We start from the raw sequence: 19,171 nt of genomic DNA on the forward strand, positions 1-19,171 counted from the left end.
AGTTATACAATTTATCAATGAATAACACGTACTTAATTATATGATACATATAGTAAACGTTAAATCCTTGTTATGGCGTGTCGTTTTATTTGTTTTTAAGTGAGTATGGTAGAAAGTTACTCTTTGATTCTTCTTCTTCATCACCTATATATGTTGATGAAGAAGAAGAATCAAAGAGTAACTTTTTTATTTTTATTTTTGAGTGAGTATGATAGAAAGAATTATGAAGGATAAAAACATGTGAGTTATCATCTTCTTACTGTTTAGTATTTTATATGGACATCAACTCTTAATTTATATTGGACATAAAAATGAAGCAATAGTACATCTTGTGAAGATAATTATCCAGTATCTAATATGCAAGCACCTTTCACGAGCTCTTTTTACTTATTGGCCTCGTGGTTTGTGAGTTTCACGGCCGTCGATGCGCTTGCACTGCAAACATGTACACTGATCTGTGGTGGACTAACTATCAGATCGGGTCGGATTTTGCCATTGGGAGAAGAGGAACTAAGGAAAGAGAAAGGTTAAGAGAGGAAACATGGATGTTCTAAAAGATTACAAAATCAAGAGGATAAGAGTTATAACTTCGACTAATAGAGAGACAATGTTTCTGTTTAGTTTCCAAGTTATGCGAATCTTAAAGTAGAGAGATAATTAAAAAGAAAAAAGAAACAAAGGAAAGATGTTTCATTCCATTAAAGATGAACAAAGAAAACAAGGAACACAGATAGAGTTTTATTATTAGTTGTACGTTATAGCAACTCATATCCTTTTAGTTTTGTAGTCATCAATTTCTCTTAGATGATAGACATAATAGGCTTGGACGAAGTCTGTGTACCAGTAGCTTTCATGAACACAAACGGGAATGGCATGGAGCTTAAAGCCAAACGCCGAACGCCATATTCGTCCACAACTATCCCCACATTGATGCAATCGTTATCGTTAGGACAAAACATAATATGGTAACCGTCAGGAAAACCTTTAGCTTTCTCGATCTGGAAGAAACTCCTCGACGAATCTTCTCCTGCTTCCGGGTTAGGACCAGCCGTTATGAACGATGTCCGAAAGCCACTTGGGGCTGCAGTGACCCACCAATAGGTTGACTGAACGCATATTGTAGCTTCGACGTCCATCTTGATGTTGAGCTTCTCTGATTCCGGAACAAACCCAACTTTAAGTCTCCAATTTGAAAATTTGACGGGAATTCCCCTGTCGACCTCTGAAATTTCCTGCCCGACAAAGAGGGGACATTGGTTGCTACCACGAGAGGCGAGATTCAGGCCGCCACCGGCAGCGCCGAAGATGGCAGGTAGAACGTAGTAACTGCCATCGAATATGAAATCACCATCAGTGTCGAGAACTGGTTTGGCTGCGTTTGGGGTTGCCGCCAAAAGAGCGGTTAAGGCAAGAAGGAAGTAAAACATAGGATTAATCCTTTTGTGTTTATGTAGTTGATTATAACTGATTGTTACTGGATGAAGAAAATGTGAGTCCATGTGATCAGTATTTATACACGAATGTGCATACAGCTTTGTGTACGCTTGGTTTTTGGGTTTGAATTATTAACTTTAAAATTAAACAAGTACATTGAGATTTGAGAAAAGGCCTATCTTATTTTACTCCACTTTCCTTCCACGCTTCTTTAATTTAAACTTTTCTTTTGCTATGAAGTAAGAACGCTTCTTTCTATGGGGAGATATATAGACTTTTAGAAGTTGCTCAAAAAAAAAAAAAAAGACTTTTAGACTTGTTTTGGACCGTTGGTTAACGAATAAGTTTATATATGTATCTCCATTATAGCTCTGGTTTAGGACTGGTCTGTCCGTCGGATTTTTATTTAAAAAACAGTTCTTAATTTTTTTTTGTTAAAAGTTAAGAAAAACATAACCGTTTTTTAACCGAAATTAAGAACTCTAGTTAAGAGACTGGGGTTAATGATGGTTTTAGTTCCGTAACTAGCGTTAATTTTCTCTGTTCAATCTGGTTTTGGTTCAAATTCAGCACCCTTGTTTGGATAAGTTTCCACACATGTTTTTCGATTAGTGTAATATGAGCGCAAGCCTCTAGAAGATAAGGATAACGACAAGGTTAATTTAAAGAGGAAAAATACGAAAGCATGTGCCTTATAGTATAGAAGTAATTTTAGCCTCGTGTTTTCATGGATTATCCTCGTGTGAATACTTTTGTGGGGAAATTGTTCATGTAGGATGTTTTAAAAGGGTTAAATGCAATAAAACCCTATAATATATATTCCACTTTCTGAGCACCATTGGCTAATTTTTGTTTTGCATTTTTGTATTAGAATCAATTTCGAGCGCATGTGCAGAGTGAGTTTTTATATTAATATTTGTTTATTAAATAATTTTAATATTTTGTAACACTATAATTTTTATCTATTGTAAAATGAAAAATACAAATATTTGTTTCTTAAATATATCATGTTTGTTGAAGAGTTAACGTATTATAGCTCATTTTATTTTTTTCTAAGACTTCATATGCACAAAAAAATAAAGTTTTGTGGCCGACACAGATCACCAAAACCAGATAGGCAACATCGATTGTAAAATGATAAAAGATGATTAGTTTTTATGCTCTCGATTTGTTTACTATTAATTTTCCATAAGTAATTTCATTTTCTACGTCTATAAAATTATCCTTTCATTCTCATTTTTGTTTCATTGATATGAGTTTTGTTTCTATTTTAACTTTTTCTATGAATTCGGTGAATTACATAAGTTCAATTTTAAAAAATGGACATATGTAAAATAAATTCACTCCAGATATATATCTAAGAATCAAAATTTTGAAAAAAAAAACACTGGCAAATTCAATTTCGAAGTTAGTGTTCAAATCTAATATATCATATTGTTATATAATATAAGTGAAGACTCGAAATATAAATGTATGTCTAGTATATATTCACCAGTTCAGTCTAAAAACTATATAATTCTAAAACAAGAAAATAATTACTTATTTTATTAACATACGCATTTTAGGTTTAGTTACTTAAGAATATACCGATAAAATAGATATAATATATATTTTACTATTTTAGTATATGTAAACTATGTATAAACTAAGAAGTGTTTGATTTATTAAATGATAAACCAGAAAACTTATAATAAATAGTTCAAATCTATAATTATTACAATTATAATATTTAGTTATGGTATTAGGGAGAAATATTAGTTGAATAATTAAATCTCTCTTCGAACAAACTCAAAAAGAAGTTATTGGAATCTTATCATGATATTTCGTTAAAAGTTTTCTAATGCAAATATGAAAAGTGTTATAAACCAAGTGGTGATCGACCCATATCAGGCCCAAACCGTCCGGCCCATCAGGTATCCATCCGGCCCATTCGCTAATGACTTAGGCGAATGACAGTTTACATTTATCTATACCTTATGTTTATCCTTTTCCATATGTATTTAGAATAAGTACTATTTCCTATTCCTATTAGGAATAGGATTTCCTTTCCTCTTATGACGGTCTAAATAAGACGGTCTAATACTTGTATAAATATAGACCTCTGGTCATGAGTAATAATAAGCTTTCACAGCATCTCTTTTATAACACGTTATCAGCACGATAGCCTCTAACCCTAAGCCCCCACGAAATTCCTTAAACTCAGGCGAATATCACAAAACCCTAATTCCGGCGGAACTTCAAAGAGATCGTTCTCCCAAACCGTGAGGACCCAGACGACGAGCAATATATCAAATTGAATCTCTCGCCGAGACAAACCAGACACTGCAAACCGCTTGTCGATCCGATCACTGACGCGCCGTCACGCTCTGCTACAGTATGCGTCGCCGAGTTGCTTTGGAACCCTAATCGTTTTCCTAACCCAAATCCGAGCTCTCTCTCTCTCTCTCTCTTGAAGTTAGCTCTTTCTAGACGTGATCAAGTAAACCAGACGTTCTCTTTCTTCCTTGTTCGTGATCCGACCAAGCAAGCAGCCCGTCTGCGACCCGACCCGAAGAACGATCAGCTCGCGGCCTCCTTCTCTCTTTGGTGGTCCAAATCTACACTCCATAAGTTTCTTAAGGTAAAACTCGAAACTTAAAAGAACCTACACTGAATTTGGTTGATTGATAAAGATCTGAACCATTAAAATTTGAAGAACCCTAATCTAGGATAATAGAAACCCTTACATATGGAACTAAGTTTTGGTTAGATTGTTTTCCTGTTAAGTTGATAGATCAATGTCTGTTAGGGTTGCTAGAACATTGATTGATCAGTAAGGGTATTGAAACCCTAAATCTAAATTATATGATCTGTTTCCTTTATGATGTTTTGAAAATCTGAAATATCAAAAACCTAAATTGACCTGACTGTTTTGATTGATTGATTTTGATGTAACTGAGGTTTAGGTTGCTAGATTAAAACCTTGAATTATCTTTGATGATTGTTTGAATAAATAGAACTGTTTAGAATCGAATTTGATCTTAAAATTAAATTGCTGAAAACCCTAATTTTTCTTTTTGCATAAATCGATTGATAAAGAAGTTTCCATATTGTTATTAATTGTTTGAATATAATGAACTGATTAGGAAAATTGCTAGTTTTGATTAAAACCATAATCTGTCCAGAATTGTGAATTTCCTTTTTGCTAAAAGTAGAAAATTTCTTTTTTCCTGAAATTTTCTTTTCTACTTGCTGGAAATTTTTTTTTACTGTTAGGATTGCTAGAGAATTGCTAAAATTGACTGATTAATCTGATTTAATTCTTTTGTAAAGCTTGATATTGATAAAATCAAACCGAAAAAATGGGCCTTGAAACACTGATATGATCTGATGATACTTGCATTATTATTCTGATTTTTTTATCATACTAAATGTTTTACGAAAAGTAAAACATAAGAATTATTGACCTGGTCTCAAATTAATTTAAAAATCGGCCTGAATATGATTGTTGTTATGATTGATGCTTTGATTGCATTCATATATAAAATCCGACCTCTAGGGTTGTTGCATCACAATTTTATAAGGCCGTGTGGCCTAAAGCATCATATAGACCTTGCATACTTGTTTTTCTCGCACCATGGTCGAGTAGTTAATTGTTTGGTCGAGAGACTTGTGAAACCGTATGCATTGATTTTATTGACTCGGTTGCATCTTGAACTGATTAATAATATGTTTCAGATGTCGAAATTTGAGCCTTCGGATTATGCTGCCCTAAATCTCTCTGGAGATAATTATCTAGAATAGGTAATGAACACTTCAGTTGCCCTGAAGTCTAGAGGACTCGGGAAATGTATCATTGATGGCAATAATGCAATTGACAGTGAAAAGCATAGAGCCATAACAATTATGCGCTATCATCTCACTGAGGATCTGAGAGATCAGTACTTAAATATTGAGGATCCTTGTGACCTTTGAATAAAACTATATTCCAGATACTCAATGGCATTATGGCGAAAAGCCATGAATGAATGGAAGATTCTCAGGTTCCAGGATTTTGAATCTGTGGACGAATATAATTCTGCTCTGATGAAAATCGCCTATAGCCTTGAACTATGTGGTGAAGTGGTAACAAATGAGGATTTACTATATAAAACCTATTCCACATTCCATCCAAAGGATCTGTTGTTATCACATAAGGCTAAGGGTTTCACCACCTATAATGACCTATTGTCATGCCTATTGGCAACTGAGCAAAGAGAGCAGAAAGTTATAGATACCATTAGCAGATTTGAAAAACTTCAGAAAAGATACATTGAGCAACGAAACAGTGAGATGAGACCTCCTGAAACCAATGAGGCTAAAAATGATAAGGAGGAATCCAAGGAAGCCGTGTGGAAATATATGGATTGTGAGGCAGGCTTATACATTGACTAAAGAAACGAGATTTCGACATTCTGATTTTATGTTTTGCTTTGATTTGCTTGTCATTTACAATTTTATAGCAATAATAAGAGTTATTTTTAGTTATCATGTTTAATTTTCTTGATGATTTCTTGATTGATAAATGACAATGAAAACTTAATAAAAGGATAGTCAGTCTATTATAGACCACGGCATTGCCTAAAGGGGCACAAATTTATTCACCCAATAAAAGACCCATTGAGTTATAAAGACTTGAGCATGAATGGTTTCCACATTGAACCAATGGGCAAAGGAAACAAAAGTTCCTTTCAGATTATAAGAAAATCGCCTAAGGCCTTATAAGAAAGTGGTCAAGACTATACCTACATACTCTACTGATCTAGACTATGCCAAGGATCAGTATGATAAAGGCAAAAGCCATGGTAACCTGTATACCCACAAAATTTTATACACTTTATGGCATGACTGGATTAGCCATCCAGATCTTTAAAAATTGATGCACATATTGCAAAAGGCACAAAGAGTTATCCCATAAAATCTCACGTTGTGTAACATGTACACAAGGGAAACTCATTAGGCTTTATTGTCCCAAGTACCACGTGATTATAGTATGTCCATGAGGGGGAGTGAGGACAAACTGTGATCCATGAACATACTACAAATCCGTGTGACATGGTTTATGACCATAATAAGACTTGGCCGAATTCTTTATACTACAAAGGCCACTACCTAATGATTGGGGGATTTACATGTGTAAGGTTAATATGCATCAGGCCATATAAGTGAGCATAGATAATCTCATCTCAGAATGAATACGGGTCATAAACCAGACATATACCATCCTAAGAGATTTTGAATAAACCACCACATACATATGTGCCGTCTAGGATGGAACCTCAGAAGAGGTTGAGGAAAAGATTGGGAATATATGTTGGATAGGAACATGTCTTTCTCCCACGTTTTTTAAGAGACCTTGTGCCAAATATGGGTGACCAAATTATGGCCAGGTACACGGATCGCATGACTGATGAATCCGACTATCCAACATCAGGGGGAGAAAGAAATAAGCTGGTAAAAGAGAATAAGAGAAATATAATGGTATTTACCATCATTGTCTTTGCAAGATCCTCGGACTAGAAAATATGATTTAAGACGTCCAAAGAATGTGATCAAATGATACAAAAGCTAGCAGAACTAGATGCCAGACACATTGACCCGAAAAGAAAAGAATGACTAAGTCATACCAGCTTAGCACCACGAATTTGATGTCCTAAGAGACACAATGAAGTTGCTACAGTGCCTATACAAGATAGACAAATAAGTTCCAAAAGATAAGAAACCTCGGAAAGAAATGAAAGGTGCATAGAATGATACAAATTTGAGTTCAAAGGAAACCAGTCCAGATAGAGAGATACGGCTGGCCAGCTAAACATCTAAGGTACCAAACCATGTAGTTTGGGACGCCAAACTGCAAGGTAGTAAAAGTCTTGGATAATAAGATCTCAAATCTATTAGATCATGTCTGGAACACTATGAAACTACATAAGAGTGTTAACACCAATGATGTATGTACATATAAGAGAGCTCATAAAAGAAAGTAGCACTTGAGTTTAAAGATATAAAGCGAGGATCATGGACCCACGTAAGAGTACTCATAAAGAATAAAGATCAGATTAAAAGAAAACGTGAGGTTTAAAGAGTTTAAAGAAGAGATGGGTGTATTGGCCAAATATATAGAAACGCCATCTGATGATATAGACCAGTGGATAAATGGGTCTTGTGAGAGAAAGAAAATCGTGAGATGTGGAACGTGACCAAGTAGTCAAGAGGTCGTTCACATTACTACTTACAGCATTCAAAGAATGGCTTGTTACACAAGGATACTCATAGAGACCAAAGGAACAGATTATAAGGAAATATGCTCCTATGTGGTGGATGCTACTACACAAACTCGAAATTGATGAAGTCTGGAAACAAAAGAAATAATGATGTAGTAAGCAGTATATTGATCACTGGATAAAGAAAATAAAGGTACCAGAAAGATGAGAAAAGAAGTTCTCAAAGAACAGCATTGTTCCTAAGCTGTTCATGGACTGAAGCAAAAGCATCTGCATTGAATATGATAAGACTAAGTAAAACTTAGTGAAGGACTTAGATAAAGAACAATCCAAATCAGTCCATATATTCTTATAGAAGAAATCTCTTGTGTTTATAATAAATCAGCATTACAAGTAGGTCATGAGATGCCATCAAAAAAAGTGTGGACTGCGATGTTTTTCAAGCAATAAGATTATAGTATGGGACTGAAATGTAAGCACAAGCCATTATGTTTATATCAGTGGATAAAAGGAAACCATAATGGTCCAAGAGAGTGACCGGAAGTATGCCTGGTCGAGGTCAAATGGATATGGCATCGATAACCATGTATAAAGGTCCTTGAGTGTATTTGACTGCAGATCCATAGTTTGATGAGATTATAAAACTCATTGCAGCAATGATTATTAATGATATGACCTTAAACACTCATGGGGTATGGACGAGTATAGACAAGGTCTATAACTCAACATGGATCGACCAATGAAGAAAGATCGGCTATAATGGATAAGCCATTAGCACATACGGGTGATGTATGTCCGAATGAACGAAGGCATGTCCGTGAGAAGTCAAGTGATTCGTATGTGTTTGGGTCGATGACTCAATATATATTAAAGTGTCCATGGTATGGCAAAGCCATGTGACTAGAGGATCCGTGGGACATGAGAGGACTTGCGAGTAAAGTTTGATCGCAGATTAGAGGTCCATCCGAGTACTGGTCGAGTGCCATCCGTTCGACCAGGACATATGGTCAGCTGCAAAGATACACGTCTTGACCATGTCTTAATGAAGTTCCAGAAGATATGAGAGCTACAAGATAACTCAAGTTACAATTCGGCAAGAGTTATTCCTACATCAACGTTCAAGAAGCTCAAAGGACTACAAGTTCAGTCATATGATATGTCAGCCGACTTCTTCACCATGTCTACACCAACCACACGTCCATGAAATTTATCTATCAGTTTGGGACGTGCCAATTAAAGGACCAGTTCAAGACCTGGCGCCCATGAAGCTAAACTATCAAATTTTCCATGCGCCAACTTGAAGAGCATACACGGGGTTAGTTCATGTGTTGTATTCTTTTTCCTTATCCATGGTTTTGTCCCACTGGGTTTTCCTGGAAAGGTTTTAATGAGGCAACATTAAGCATGTTACAAGCCCTGAACCGGATGTGTCGATCAAGGGGGAGTGTTATAAACCAAGTGGTGATCGACCTATATCAGGCCCAAACCATCCGGCCCATCAGCTATCCATCCGGCCCATCAGCTATCCATCCGCCCCATTCGCTAATGACTTAGGCGAATGAGAGTTTGTATTTATCCATACTTGATGTTTATTCTTTTCCATATGTATTTAGGATAAATATTATTTCTTAGTCCTATTAGGAATATGATTTTCTTTTTTCTTATGATTTTTTTTTCTCTTATGACGGTGTAAATAAGACGATCTAATACTTGTATAAATATAGACTTCTGGTTATGGGTAATAATAAGCTTTCACAGTATCTCTTTTATAACAAAAAGTGATATGTTTGGCAATTTTCCTATATTTACTAGTAATAAACTGGCACTGTGTTTTGCGAGTTCTCTTTATTAATTGACGTCTTGCTTTTGCGAGTACAAATTGATTAGTAATAAAAGCCTGCTTCCATTAATTTTAACTTATTTTATCTATCGCACCCATTTGAATCAAATTTGTAATCATATGGTTTTGCAAGTACTTCCACTTGATTATAAACTATGTAGTTAATTTGAAAACAAGCAGGATCCTTACACAAATCAAACGCACATGGCAAACTGATCAAACACACAAAGAAAAAAATCAAAATGATTGCAGGTTGTTGGTATTATTCCAACCATTATTCAAGAGGCCAGTTTCTTTGTTTTCGCTGGTTCATCATGAGCCTTCTGGAACTTAACAAGCAAAGCCTCATCGTTGATCAGAGCTAAGTGTCGTTCACCACAAAATGTTACTAAATCCAGGTACGATGAACAAAACTAACAGAGAAACACAAGATAAGAGTTTTTATTATTAGTCTTGAGTTATAACACTTATCTCTCAGATAATAGACATAGTCTTGGACAAAGTCTCTGTCCTAGTAGCCTTTACGAACTCAACCTCGATTGGTATAGGTCCTAAACCCAAACGCCAACCGGTAGTTCTTTCCAAATATACACTGACATCGACGCAATCGCTATCGTTTGGACAAAACGCAATATTGTAACCCCTAAGTATTCCTCCATTAGCTTTCTTGATCTGGAAGAAACTTGTGGGAACCGATATTCGCACTGTCGATTTCCGTTTAAATAAGGAAACTAGGAAAACCCTAATTTTCCAGAGGTCCCGGATCTCTGCGAGAGCCAACGACAAGTGACCAAATATATGCGGAAATCATGTTGATCTTATTTCGAGTCCGTGTAAGAGCGTTGCGATCATTACAAGAGATCATAAAAGCTTTGGCCGCAAAGACTGTCAGCGAGTTACTTAGTTCTAGCGGCCTAAAAGCTCAAACCTAGTTGAGTCGCAGCTCGATAACAAAAAACGAAAAAGATACATAAAAGGTTTTTGATTGATTTCGGATTGAACCTTGTTAAAGGCTGCCTACGTACCCCTTTCGAGGATCAAGCCGAACGTAGTTCCATTGATAGGGCTGGACAAGAGACCGAACTACCTGGGCGAGTTCGTCTAGTAATTGAGTGTCAGTCATAGAAACCTAACTTGTCGAGAATAAAGCCTAAAGTTTCTAAGTGTAGAGAATTCCGAGTCTAAAAAATCCTCCCCCATGCTCCTCGCCTAGGACTTCTTATATACTAGCTCCAAGGTCGGTTTACGCTTTTACTCTTCTGCCCTTAAGCCGTCATAGCATAAAATGGAGATATTCCATTTTTCCCGATCTTCACAATTATCTTCAAAACTTCCATATTTATCCGCGGAAACTTGACATTTATCCTTCCTTGTGGGCCAAGCATAAACCATGCGGTGGTTTACGGGCTTTTGGTTAGGAAATCGTAGGATGGGTCTTGATTCGTGTTTTAGGTACCTTTGGGCCGTCTTCCGACTCGACACGTTTACTACGAATTTTCCGCGGTTTCTAATCCGCGAAGTTTGATCGATGAGTTAGAATAGCGGAAAACATGGACTGAGCTTGCTACGTTCTTCGGGAGATAACATTCGAAGGTTTGACGAGAATGCATGGATTGGTGTCGTATCGATGTTCGGAAGGGTTCAATCGCTACACAGCGACCAAACTTTGGCTCGAGCCCGATCGCTACGTAGCGACCGAGCGGGACGAGCGCTCGGTCGCTACGTAGTGACCGAGCTTTGGCTCGAGCTCGGCCGCTAAGCGACCGAGCTTTGGCTCGAGCTCGGTCGCTACGCAGCGACCGAGCGGGACGAGCGCTCGGTCGCTACGTAGCGACCAAGCTTTGGCTCGAGCTCGGTCGCTACGTAGCGACCGAGCGGGACGAACGCTCGGTCGCTACGTAGCGACCAAGCTTTGGCTCGTGTTCTGTCGCTACGTAGCGACCGAGCTTTGGCTCGAGCTCGGTTGCTACGTAGCGAAAGAGCGAGACGAGCACTCGGTCGCTACGTAGTGACAGAGCGGGACGAGCGCTCGGTCGCTACATAGCGACCGAGCTTTGGTTCGAGCTCGGTAGCTATGTAGCGACCAAGCTTTGGCTCGAGCTTGGTCGCTACGTAGCGACCGAGTGGGTCGGATGTTCGGTCGCTATGCAGCGTGCGATATCGCCCCGGACTTGGTTGCTACGTAGCGACCGGACGGCGTGTATGCGTAGTAATTACGCAACGACCGAGCCTGGTTTGTTTGGTTTGAATCTTCAAGGATACTTCTTCGTAAAAACTTCGTATTGGTTATATTTTACGAAAGCTGTATCCTTCTTTTTACTATCTCTTTCGGAAATACGATCTCCGAGGATTTTCGGATGGTAATTCCGTCGTAACCATTTTTGACCCCAACAGTTAGCACCCCAGCCCATTAGGATCATGCATCGTAGGATCCTAGCGTGCGGTTAGGCATGTTTGGCAAGTTAGGTGTGATGGATGGAATTAATATCCGAAAGTCCGAGCTTGAATAATAAATCCTCATGCCTATAAGAAAGGAGGTAACTTGTTTTCTAATTTTTTCACTTTCTTTGTCTTTCTCTAAGATCTTTCTTAAGAAAAAACTTTCTTCCTTTCTCCCCACCCTTTTTCTCTATTTTTGTCAAGAGAAGTATAAAGATGTCGAGCAAGAAAAAGGTTGCAAAAAAAGGGTCTTCATTCGCGAGTGCTTACGAAGAGTTCATTGTTCCGAAGATGGAGTTCGTGCCTCACTCGGTACATCTCACCGAGAACGAGGCATGGTGGGTTGCTCATTATGGTTCCCAATCCCCGAAATCCTTGTCCAAGTATTGGACCGTTTCGAGGTTGCGATAAGATTAGGGCTGCGCCTTATGACGGCTGCCTACGTACCCTTGTTGAAGGGATCAAGCCCTTCGTAGTTCGTCTTGGAGTTAAGGTTCTTATGACTAGTTTTCTAGTAGGACATTTATGGTCTAGTTTTTATGTAGCGGTTATAAGGCGTGTTGCTGCCGATGGCATTTTGTATGGGTGTAGAGGGAAGACTACGAGTTGTCGTCTCGTAATCTAACTCTGTGTGAATTGTCATATCCATAATATGTTTCGAGAGTTTTCCGCAGTGTGTAAACTTGCGGGATTTTCTGAAGACGTTCGAATATTGGCAAAGAGACAAATTTTGGGATCTCGTATCAGGGTGTTTGATACTATGCCTAGAGATGTTAGAGACCAGTGCGCTGGGTTTAGGGCAAGACCTTGGTTTACTTTCGGTTTAAGGATTGTGCGGTGACTGGCAGGCTATCGTTTTTCCTGTTGCAATTTCTTCCAGATTCGTATCAATTTAAAGTCCGCGATAGGTTCTCGGCTTATACGACTTGTTTGATACGAATCGAGCATCTCTCCGGAGACCGGAAGTGCTGGACCGAAATTTTGGATTTCTTTTATAGCGCTATTACCCTTGTGTCGGATGTAAGAGTCATCTTCGTGAGATGGCTATGTCTGTTTAGGACGTTGAGAGTTTGTTGTGATCAGCAACAAACTTAATGGTAAAAAATACTGTTTCGAGTCTTCGCGAAGAATATTTTTTTAAGAAGATGTTAGTGCGTATGACTGTCTGGTCTTCCAAGAAAGTGTTTTTATCGAGGAAGGAAATTTCGTCGAAGAACGAATCTTCAGGCGTCTGCGACGTCTCGCGATGCTGAAGATTTGTTATTCTTTCGTATGCCGCGTTTCGTGCTTGAAATGTTCGTGGGCTTGAAGATGTTTCGCGATGTTGCAAGGGATTAGTCTTAGCCCTGCGTTTGGGAAACATTCTGGTTTGACTACGGATGTTGGCAGCCAGAATTGTTGTTCATGTTTGGATTTGATTTGCGATCGAGGAGTTAGGACCAAGGGGTCGCGTAGATTTGTCCCCGGAAAGAGGCATCCTCCTATACCGTGCTTTGTGTGGTGTTGGCCTTCCAAGATTTCTCTTGTGTCTATTTGAGGATGTTCCATATAGCTATAGGAGCTCTGTTACGAATTTTCCTTACATGCCGCATTTTACGAGTAATACACAGCGGGCTTAAAATGATTCGTAGTATATGGAACTTGGTCGATTTTTGACAAGTGGAACATTTCCGTTAACTGTTTGGTTGTTAGGACTGAGTTTCGTTATGACGAATTTACCGTATGATTCCCGTTTTTGGGTGGTACGATAATTGTTTGTGGGCTCGAAGATGTTGCGTGGTGTTGCAAAGGTTTTGTCTTAACCCTGCTTTGCAGGAACACTTCGATTTGTTTGCAGACATTCGCAGCCAAAACTTATGCTCTTGTTTGGATGTCAAGTAGTTTAATTCATGTTAGAGCAGTTCGGAAATAGAGTGAATTGTGAGAATGTAAAACTTAGTCGATTTTTGACATGTTTACATTGTCCGTCGAATGTTTTGGCTTGGAGTGAAGGTTGTATTCAGCCGCATATCGAAGGACGTAGTTGATCAATAATTAGGCCATGACACTTTCGTGCTATCAATAAGGTCGAGTTGGTTCGGATTGCCCATAAAGGGGATGTCGTAACCTAGCTCGTCATCGAAGTGAAGTGTGATAGGACAAGGGCCAAGTAGCGTTTGTCGAGATTGATATGCCAAGTATGTCCATGGTCGTAGGAAACGTTTTTCCGTTTTTAGGTTTGATTTATACGATGAAAGTTTCGTATAATCTTTCCTTTGCTCGTATGGAAGTTGTTTCTTTTTTTATCCGAGGGAGACAAAGCCTAAGAAGCTCGATGTAAAGCCCGTGCGGAGTCAGTCGCGGGGTGGTTTCATCCCTTCGAAGGGATGATCGTCAATCCGGGTCGATTAAAGACCACGACTAATTGATGATGACTTGGAATATGTTGGTTTTACGAAAATTTCTAGGAGCAAGTCGGTTTTAAGACGACGTTCGTGTCTCTAGTTTCTTCTTTCTTTAGGAAGTGAGATGAGTGTGCTTGAATGCGTGGCAATCGTTTCTCGGTTGTACGAGAGATTGGATCGGTTTGCGAGTTTTGCCTGAACAGTTAGAGAACAATAGATCGAGATAGAAAAATTGCCTACGACTTAGCTTGCTAGACTATCCACCTAAATTCTAAGTTCCCTAGGGTTTTCGGCAGTTTCCAAGACGTTTTCATTCCTTTCCTACGAGAAATTTGGAGTCTAATAAAATTTTCAAATCAGACATACCTTAGTCTCATCGATGATTTGGGGCTGCCTCTTCTTCGTTATTCTTGTTTCTTCTGACGTGTTCTCGTACGAATCGATTTTGACGAAATACCAACGAGAGTTTCGGAGTGAAAAAGGGATTTCAACATCCGAGTTTATGTTCTCGTTTCTTCGTACTACTGGTTTTACTTAACTTACTAGGTGTGCTTTGTATATCGTTGAAAAATCCATCTGATGTTTATCATTAGATGTTTTCGGCTCAACGAGGCAGAAGTTATAAAACCGGATTGCGTTTAGAGAGTTCAAATTTCTCGTATAGTTTAGGCAACTTTGGCGTTTAAGTCGACCGTTGCCGTTTTAGACGATCGATTCGATCTTATACGAAAAACAAGTCTTTGCGGTTTTTATCGTAAAATCGAGACGAAACAAAAATCTGCGCGATGGAGACTTGAGAGAGAAGCTCGAGGAGTGGTCCAGCTCGCCATTGGGCGAGCTGTGTGAGCTCTCTCAGCTCACCACATGGCGAGCTGATGCGGACAATCTCGATTCGTCGAGCTGACTTGTTTTCGTCGTAAAATCTCAACGGAAATTCCAATTGAGACGAAACGAAAAGCTGTACGATCGAGACTGGAGAGAGAAGCTCGAGGGGTGATCCAGGTTGCGATAGGGCGAGCTGAATGAGCACACTCAGCTCGCCACACGGCGAGCTGATGCGGACAGCCTCGATTCGTCGAGCTGACTTGTTTTCGTCGTAAAATCTCAACGGAAAGTCCGATCGAGACGAAACGAAAAGCTGTACGATCGAGACTGGAGAGAGAAGCTCTAGGGGTGATCCAGTTCGCCATAGGGCGAGCTGAATGGGCCCTCTCAGCTCGCCACACGGCGAGCTGATGCGGACAGTCTCGATTCGTCGAGCTGACTTGTTTTCGTCATAAAATTTCAACGGAAAGTCCAATCGAGACGAAACGAAAAGCTGTACGATCGAGACTGGAGAGAGAAGCTCGAGGGGTGATCCAGGTCGCCATAGGGCGAGCTGAATGAGCCCTCTCAGCTAGCCACACGGCGAGCTGATGCGTACAGTCTTGATTCGTCGAGCCAACTTGTTTTCGTCGTAAAATCTCAACGGAAAGTTCGATTAAGACGAAACGAAAAGCTGTACGATCGAGGATTCAAAGGAGAAAGTAAAGGAGGACCCCTTTGAGGCCTGACGGGTCGCTATAGCGAGTGAGGATGTCATATCGGTCGCTATAGCGAGTGAAAGGGAGCCGAGACGAGTCCCACTTGTTTTCGTCGTAAAATCTCAACGGAAACTTTGATTGAGACGAAACGAAAAGCGTTTCGATGAGGATTCAAAGGAGAACGCAAAGGAGAACCTCTCGGAGGCCTTACAGGTCGCTACGTAGCGACTGACGGTCTGACAGGTTGCTACATAGCGAGTGGAAGCAAACCAAGAAGAGTCCTACTTGTTTTCGTCGTAAAATCTCAACGGAAATTCCGATTGAGATGAAACGAAAAGCGTTTTGATGAGGATTCAAAAGAGAACCCAAAGGAGGACCTTTCTGAAGCTTTACAGGTCGCTACGTAGCGAGTGGAGAGTTGGCTTGAGCTCGGTTGCTACGTAGCGACCGAGCGGTGTGCGTGCTCGGTCGCTACGTAGCGACAGAGCAGCGTGTGCGGGCTCGGTCGCTACGTAGCGACCGAGTCGTGTGCGTGCTCGGTCGCTACGTAGCAACCGAGCAGCGTGTGTGCTCGGTCGCTATGTAGCGACCGAGCCGTGTGCGTGCTCGGTCGCTAAGTAGTGACCGAGCAGTGTGTATGCTCCGTCGCTACGTAGCGACCGAGCCGTATGCGTGCTCGATCGCTACGTAGCGACCGAGCAGAGTGTGCGTGCTCGGTCACTAAGTAGTGACCTAGCAGTGTGTATGCTCGGTCGCTACGTAGCGACCGAGCCATGTGCGTGCTCGGTCACTACGTAACGACCGAGCAGTGTGCGTGCTCGGTCGCTACGTAGCGACCAAGCTGTGTAATCGTTTTGTTGTGTTTCCTTTTTCTACGATTAACGTTGGGTTTTTCAGCGGTTTTTTTGGGAGAACAAGTTTTATCCTTCCGAAATGTTTTCGGAAAACGTGTTTTGGTAAAACCCTTACGCATCGAGATTTCTTTTGTTCGGTAATGAGCCAAACTTACGGGGTTTTGATAAGATTTATCGTTTCCCTTCGTGTGTACAAGGAGAAATCGCGAGCTTGTTGTAGTGCTCTTCCTGTGGCGGAAGGTCGCGACTAAGTTTTCGATTTTGTTGAAAACTACAGCGTTTGCGTAAGCATTGGCCATAGGAGCAGTCAGTGCTGCGAGTTTGTCTTTCATATATCCAGACATCGTTTCGATCAAGCGTTTTGTGGCCATGAGTAAGAGTAATCCGTTACTCCCCCCCCCCCTCCTTCTAGCGCAAAACTGTGGGAACTGAAATTCGCACTGTCGATTTCCGTTTAAATAAGGAAACTAGGAAAACCCTAATTTCCCAGAAGTCCCGGATCTCTGCGAGAGCCAACGACAAGTGACCAAATATATGCAGAAATCATGAAAAGATAACAAACGAGTTTAGAGAAAACAGTAGATCTTATTTCGAGTCCGCGTAAGAGCGTTTCGATCATTACAAGAGATCATAAAAGCTTTGGCCGCAAAGACTGTCAGCGAGTTACTTAGTTCTAGCGGCCTAAAAGCTCAAACCTAGTTGAGTCGCAGCTCGATAACAAAAAATGAAAAAGATACATAAAAGCTTTTTGATTGATTTCGGACTGAACCTTGTTAAAAGCTGCCTACGTACCCCTTTCGAGGATCAAGCCGAACGTAGTTCAATTGATAGAGCTGGACAAGAGACCGAACTACCTGGGCGAGTTCGTCTAGTAATTGAGTGCCAGTCATAGAAACCTAACTTGTCGAGAATAAAGCGTAAAGTTTCTAAATGCAGAGAATTCCGAGTCTAAAAAATCCTCCCCCATGCTCCTCGCCTAGGACTTCTTATATACTATCTCCAAGGTCGGTTTACGCTTTTACTCTTCTGCCCTTAAGCCGTCATAGCATAAAATGGAGATATTCCATTTTTCCCGATCTTCACAATTATCTTCAAAACTTCCATATTTATCCGCGAAAACTTGACATTTATCCTTCCTTGTGGGCCAAGCGTAAACCATGCTGTGGTTTACGGGCTTTTGGTTAGGAAATCGTAGGATGAGCCTCGAGTCGTGTTTTAGGTACCTTTGGTTGTCTTCCGACTCGACACGTTTACTACGAATTTTCCGCGGTTTCTAATCCGCGAAGTTTGATCGATGAGCTAGAATAGCGGAAAACATGGACTGAGCTTGCTACGGTCTTCGGGAGATAGCATTCGAAGGTTCGACGAGAATGCATGGATTGGTGTCGTATCGATGTTCGGAAGGGTTCAATCGCTACACAGCGACCGAACTTTGGCTCGAGCCCAATCGCTACGTAGCGACCGAGCTTTGGCTCGAGCTCGGTCGCTACGTAGCGACCGAGCGTTAGCGTCCGAGCTTTGGCTCGAGCTCGGTCGCTACGTAGCAACCGAGTGCGATCGCTACGTAGCGACCGAGCGTCCCGAGCTTGGCTCGGGCTCGGTCGCTACGTAGCGACCAAGCGAGACAAACGCTCGGTCGCTACGTAGCGACCGAGCTTGGCTGAGCTCGGTCGCTACGTAGCGACCGAGCTTTGGTTCGAGCTCGGTCGCTACGTAGCGACCGAGCTTTGGCTCGAGCTTGGTCGCTGCGTAGCGACCGGGTGGGTCAGACGTTCGGTCGCTATGCAGCGGCCGATATCGGCCCGGACTTGGTTGCTACGTAGCGACCGGACGGCGTGTATGCGCAGTAATTACGCAACGACCGAGCCTGGTTTGGTTGGTTTGAATCTTCAAGGATACTTCTTCGTAAAAACTTCGTATTGGTTATATTTTACGAAAGGTGTATCCTTCTTTTTACTATCTCTTTCGGAAATACGATCTCCGAGGATTTTCGGATGGTAATTCCGTCGTAACCGTTTTTGACCCCAACAAAACTCCTCTACGAATCTTGTCCAGGCTTATCTGGCTTCGGACCAGCCTCTAGCCACGTCTTACTGCCCTTGTCCGCCGAGAGCCACCAGTAGGTTGACTTGACGCACACCGTAGCTTTGACGTCCATTTCAATGTTGAGGTTCTCTGATTCGGGAACGAACCCAACTCTAGATTTCCAGTTTGAGAAATTTACGGGAATGCCCCAGTCGAGCCTTGACCATTCCTGCCCGATATAGAGGGGACATGGGCTGTCACTACTGGGGGTTAGGCTCAGGCCGCCTCCACCTTCACTAAGGAAGACGGTTTTAACGTAGTAACTGCCACCGGATATGATATCACCATCACTGTCGCGAACTGCTCCCCCGGCGTCAGCCCTCGTGGCTAAAAAAGCCGTTAAGGCAAGAAGGAAGTAAAATATAGGGCTCAT

The 19,171-nt window shown here is 40.9% G+C and overlaps 2 protein-coding genes across 2 annotated transcripts; both read right to left on the reverse strand.

Annotated features, from left to right (window-relative positions):
- Positions 1-657: 657 nt before the first annotated feature.
- Positions 658-1,526, reverse strand: LOC106379993 (kunitz trypsin inhibitor 4). Its single transcript, XM_048748599.1, has one exon. The coding sequence runs from the start codon at positions 1,497-1,499 to the stop codon at positions 801-803; it is 699 nt and encodes a 232-aa protein (XP_048604556.1). The 5' UTR covers positions 1,500-1,526; the 3' UTR covers positions 658-800.
- A 17,225-nt stretch (positions 1,527-18,751) lies between these two features.
- LOC125582267 (kunitz trypsin inhibitor 4-like) lies at positions 18,752-19,171 on the reverse strand. Its single transcript, XM_048748865.1, has one exon. It carries the CDS (start codon positions 19,169-19,171, stop codon positions 18,752-18,754), a length of 420 nt encoding a protein of 139 aa, XP_048604822.1.

The sequence above is a fragment of the Brassica napus genome, chromosome C2, assembly GCF_020379485.1.
Source record: "Brassica napus cultivar Da-Ae chromosome C2, Da-Ae, whole genome shotgun sequence".
NCBI lineage: Eukaryota > Viridiplantae > Streptophyta > Magnoliopsida > Brassicales > Brassicaceae > Brassica > Brassica napus.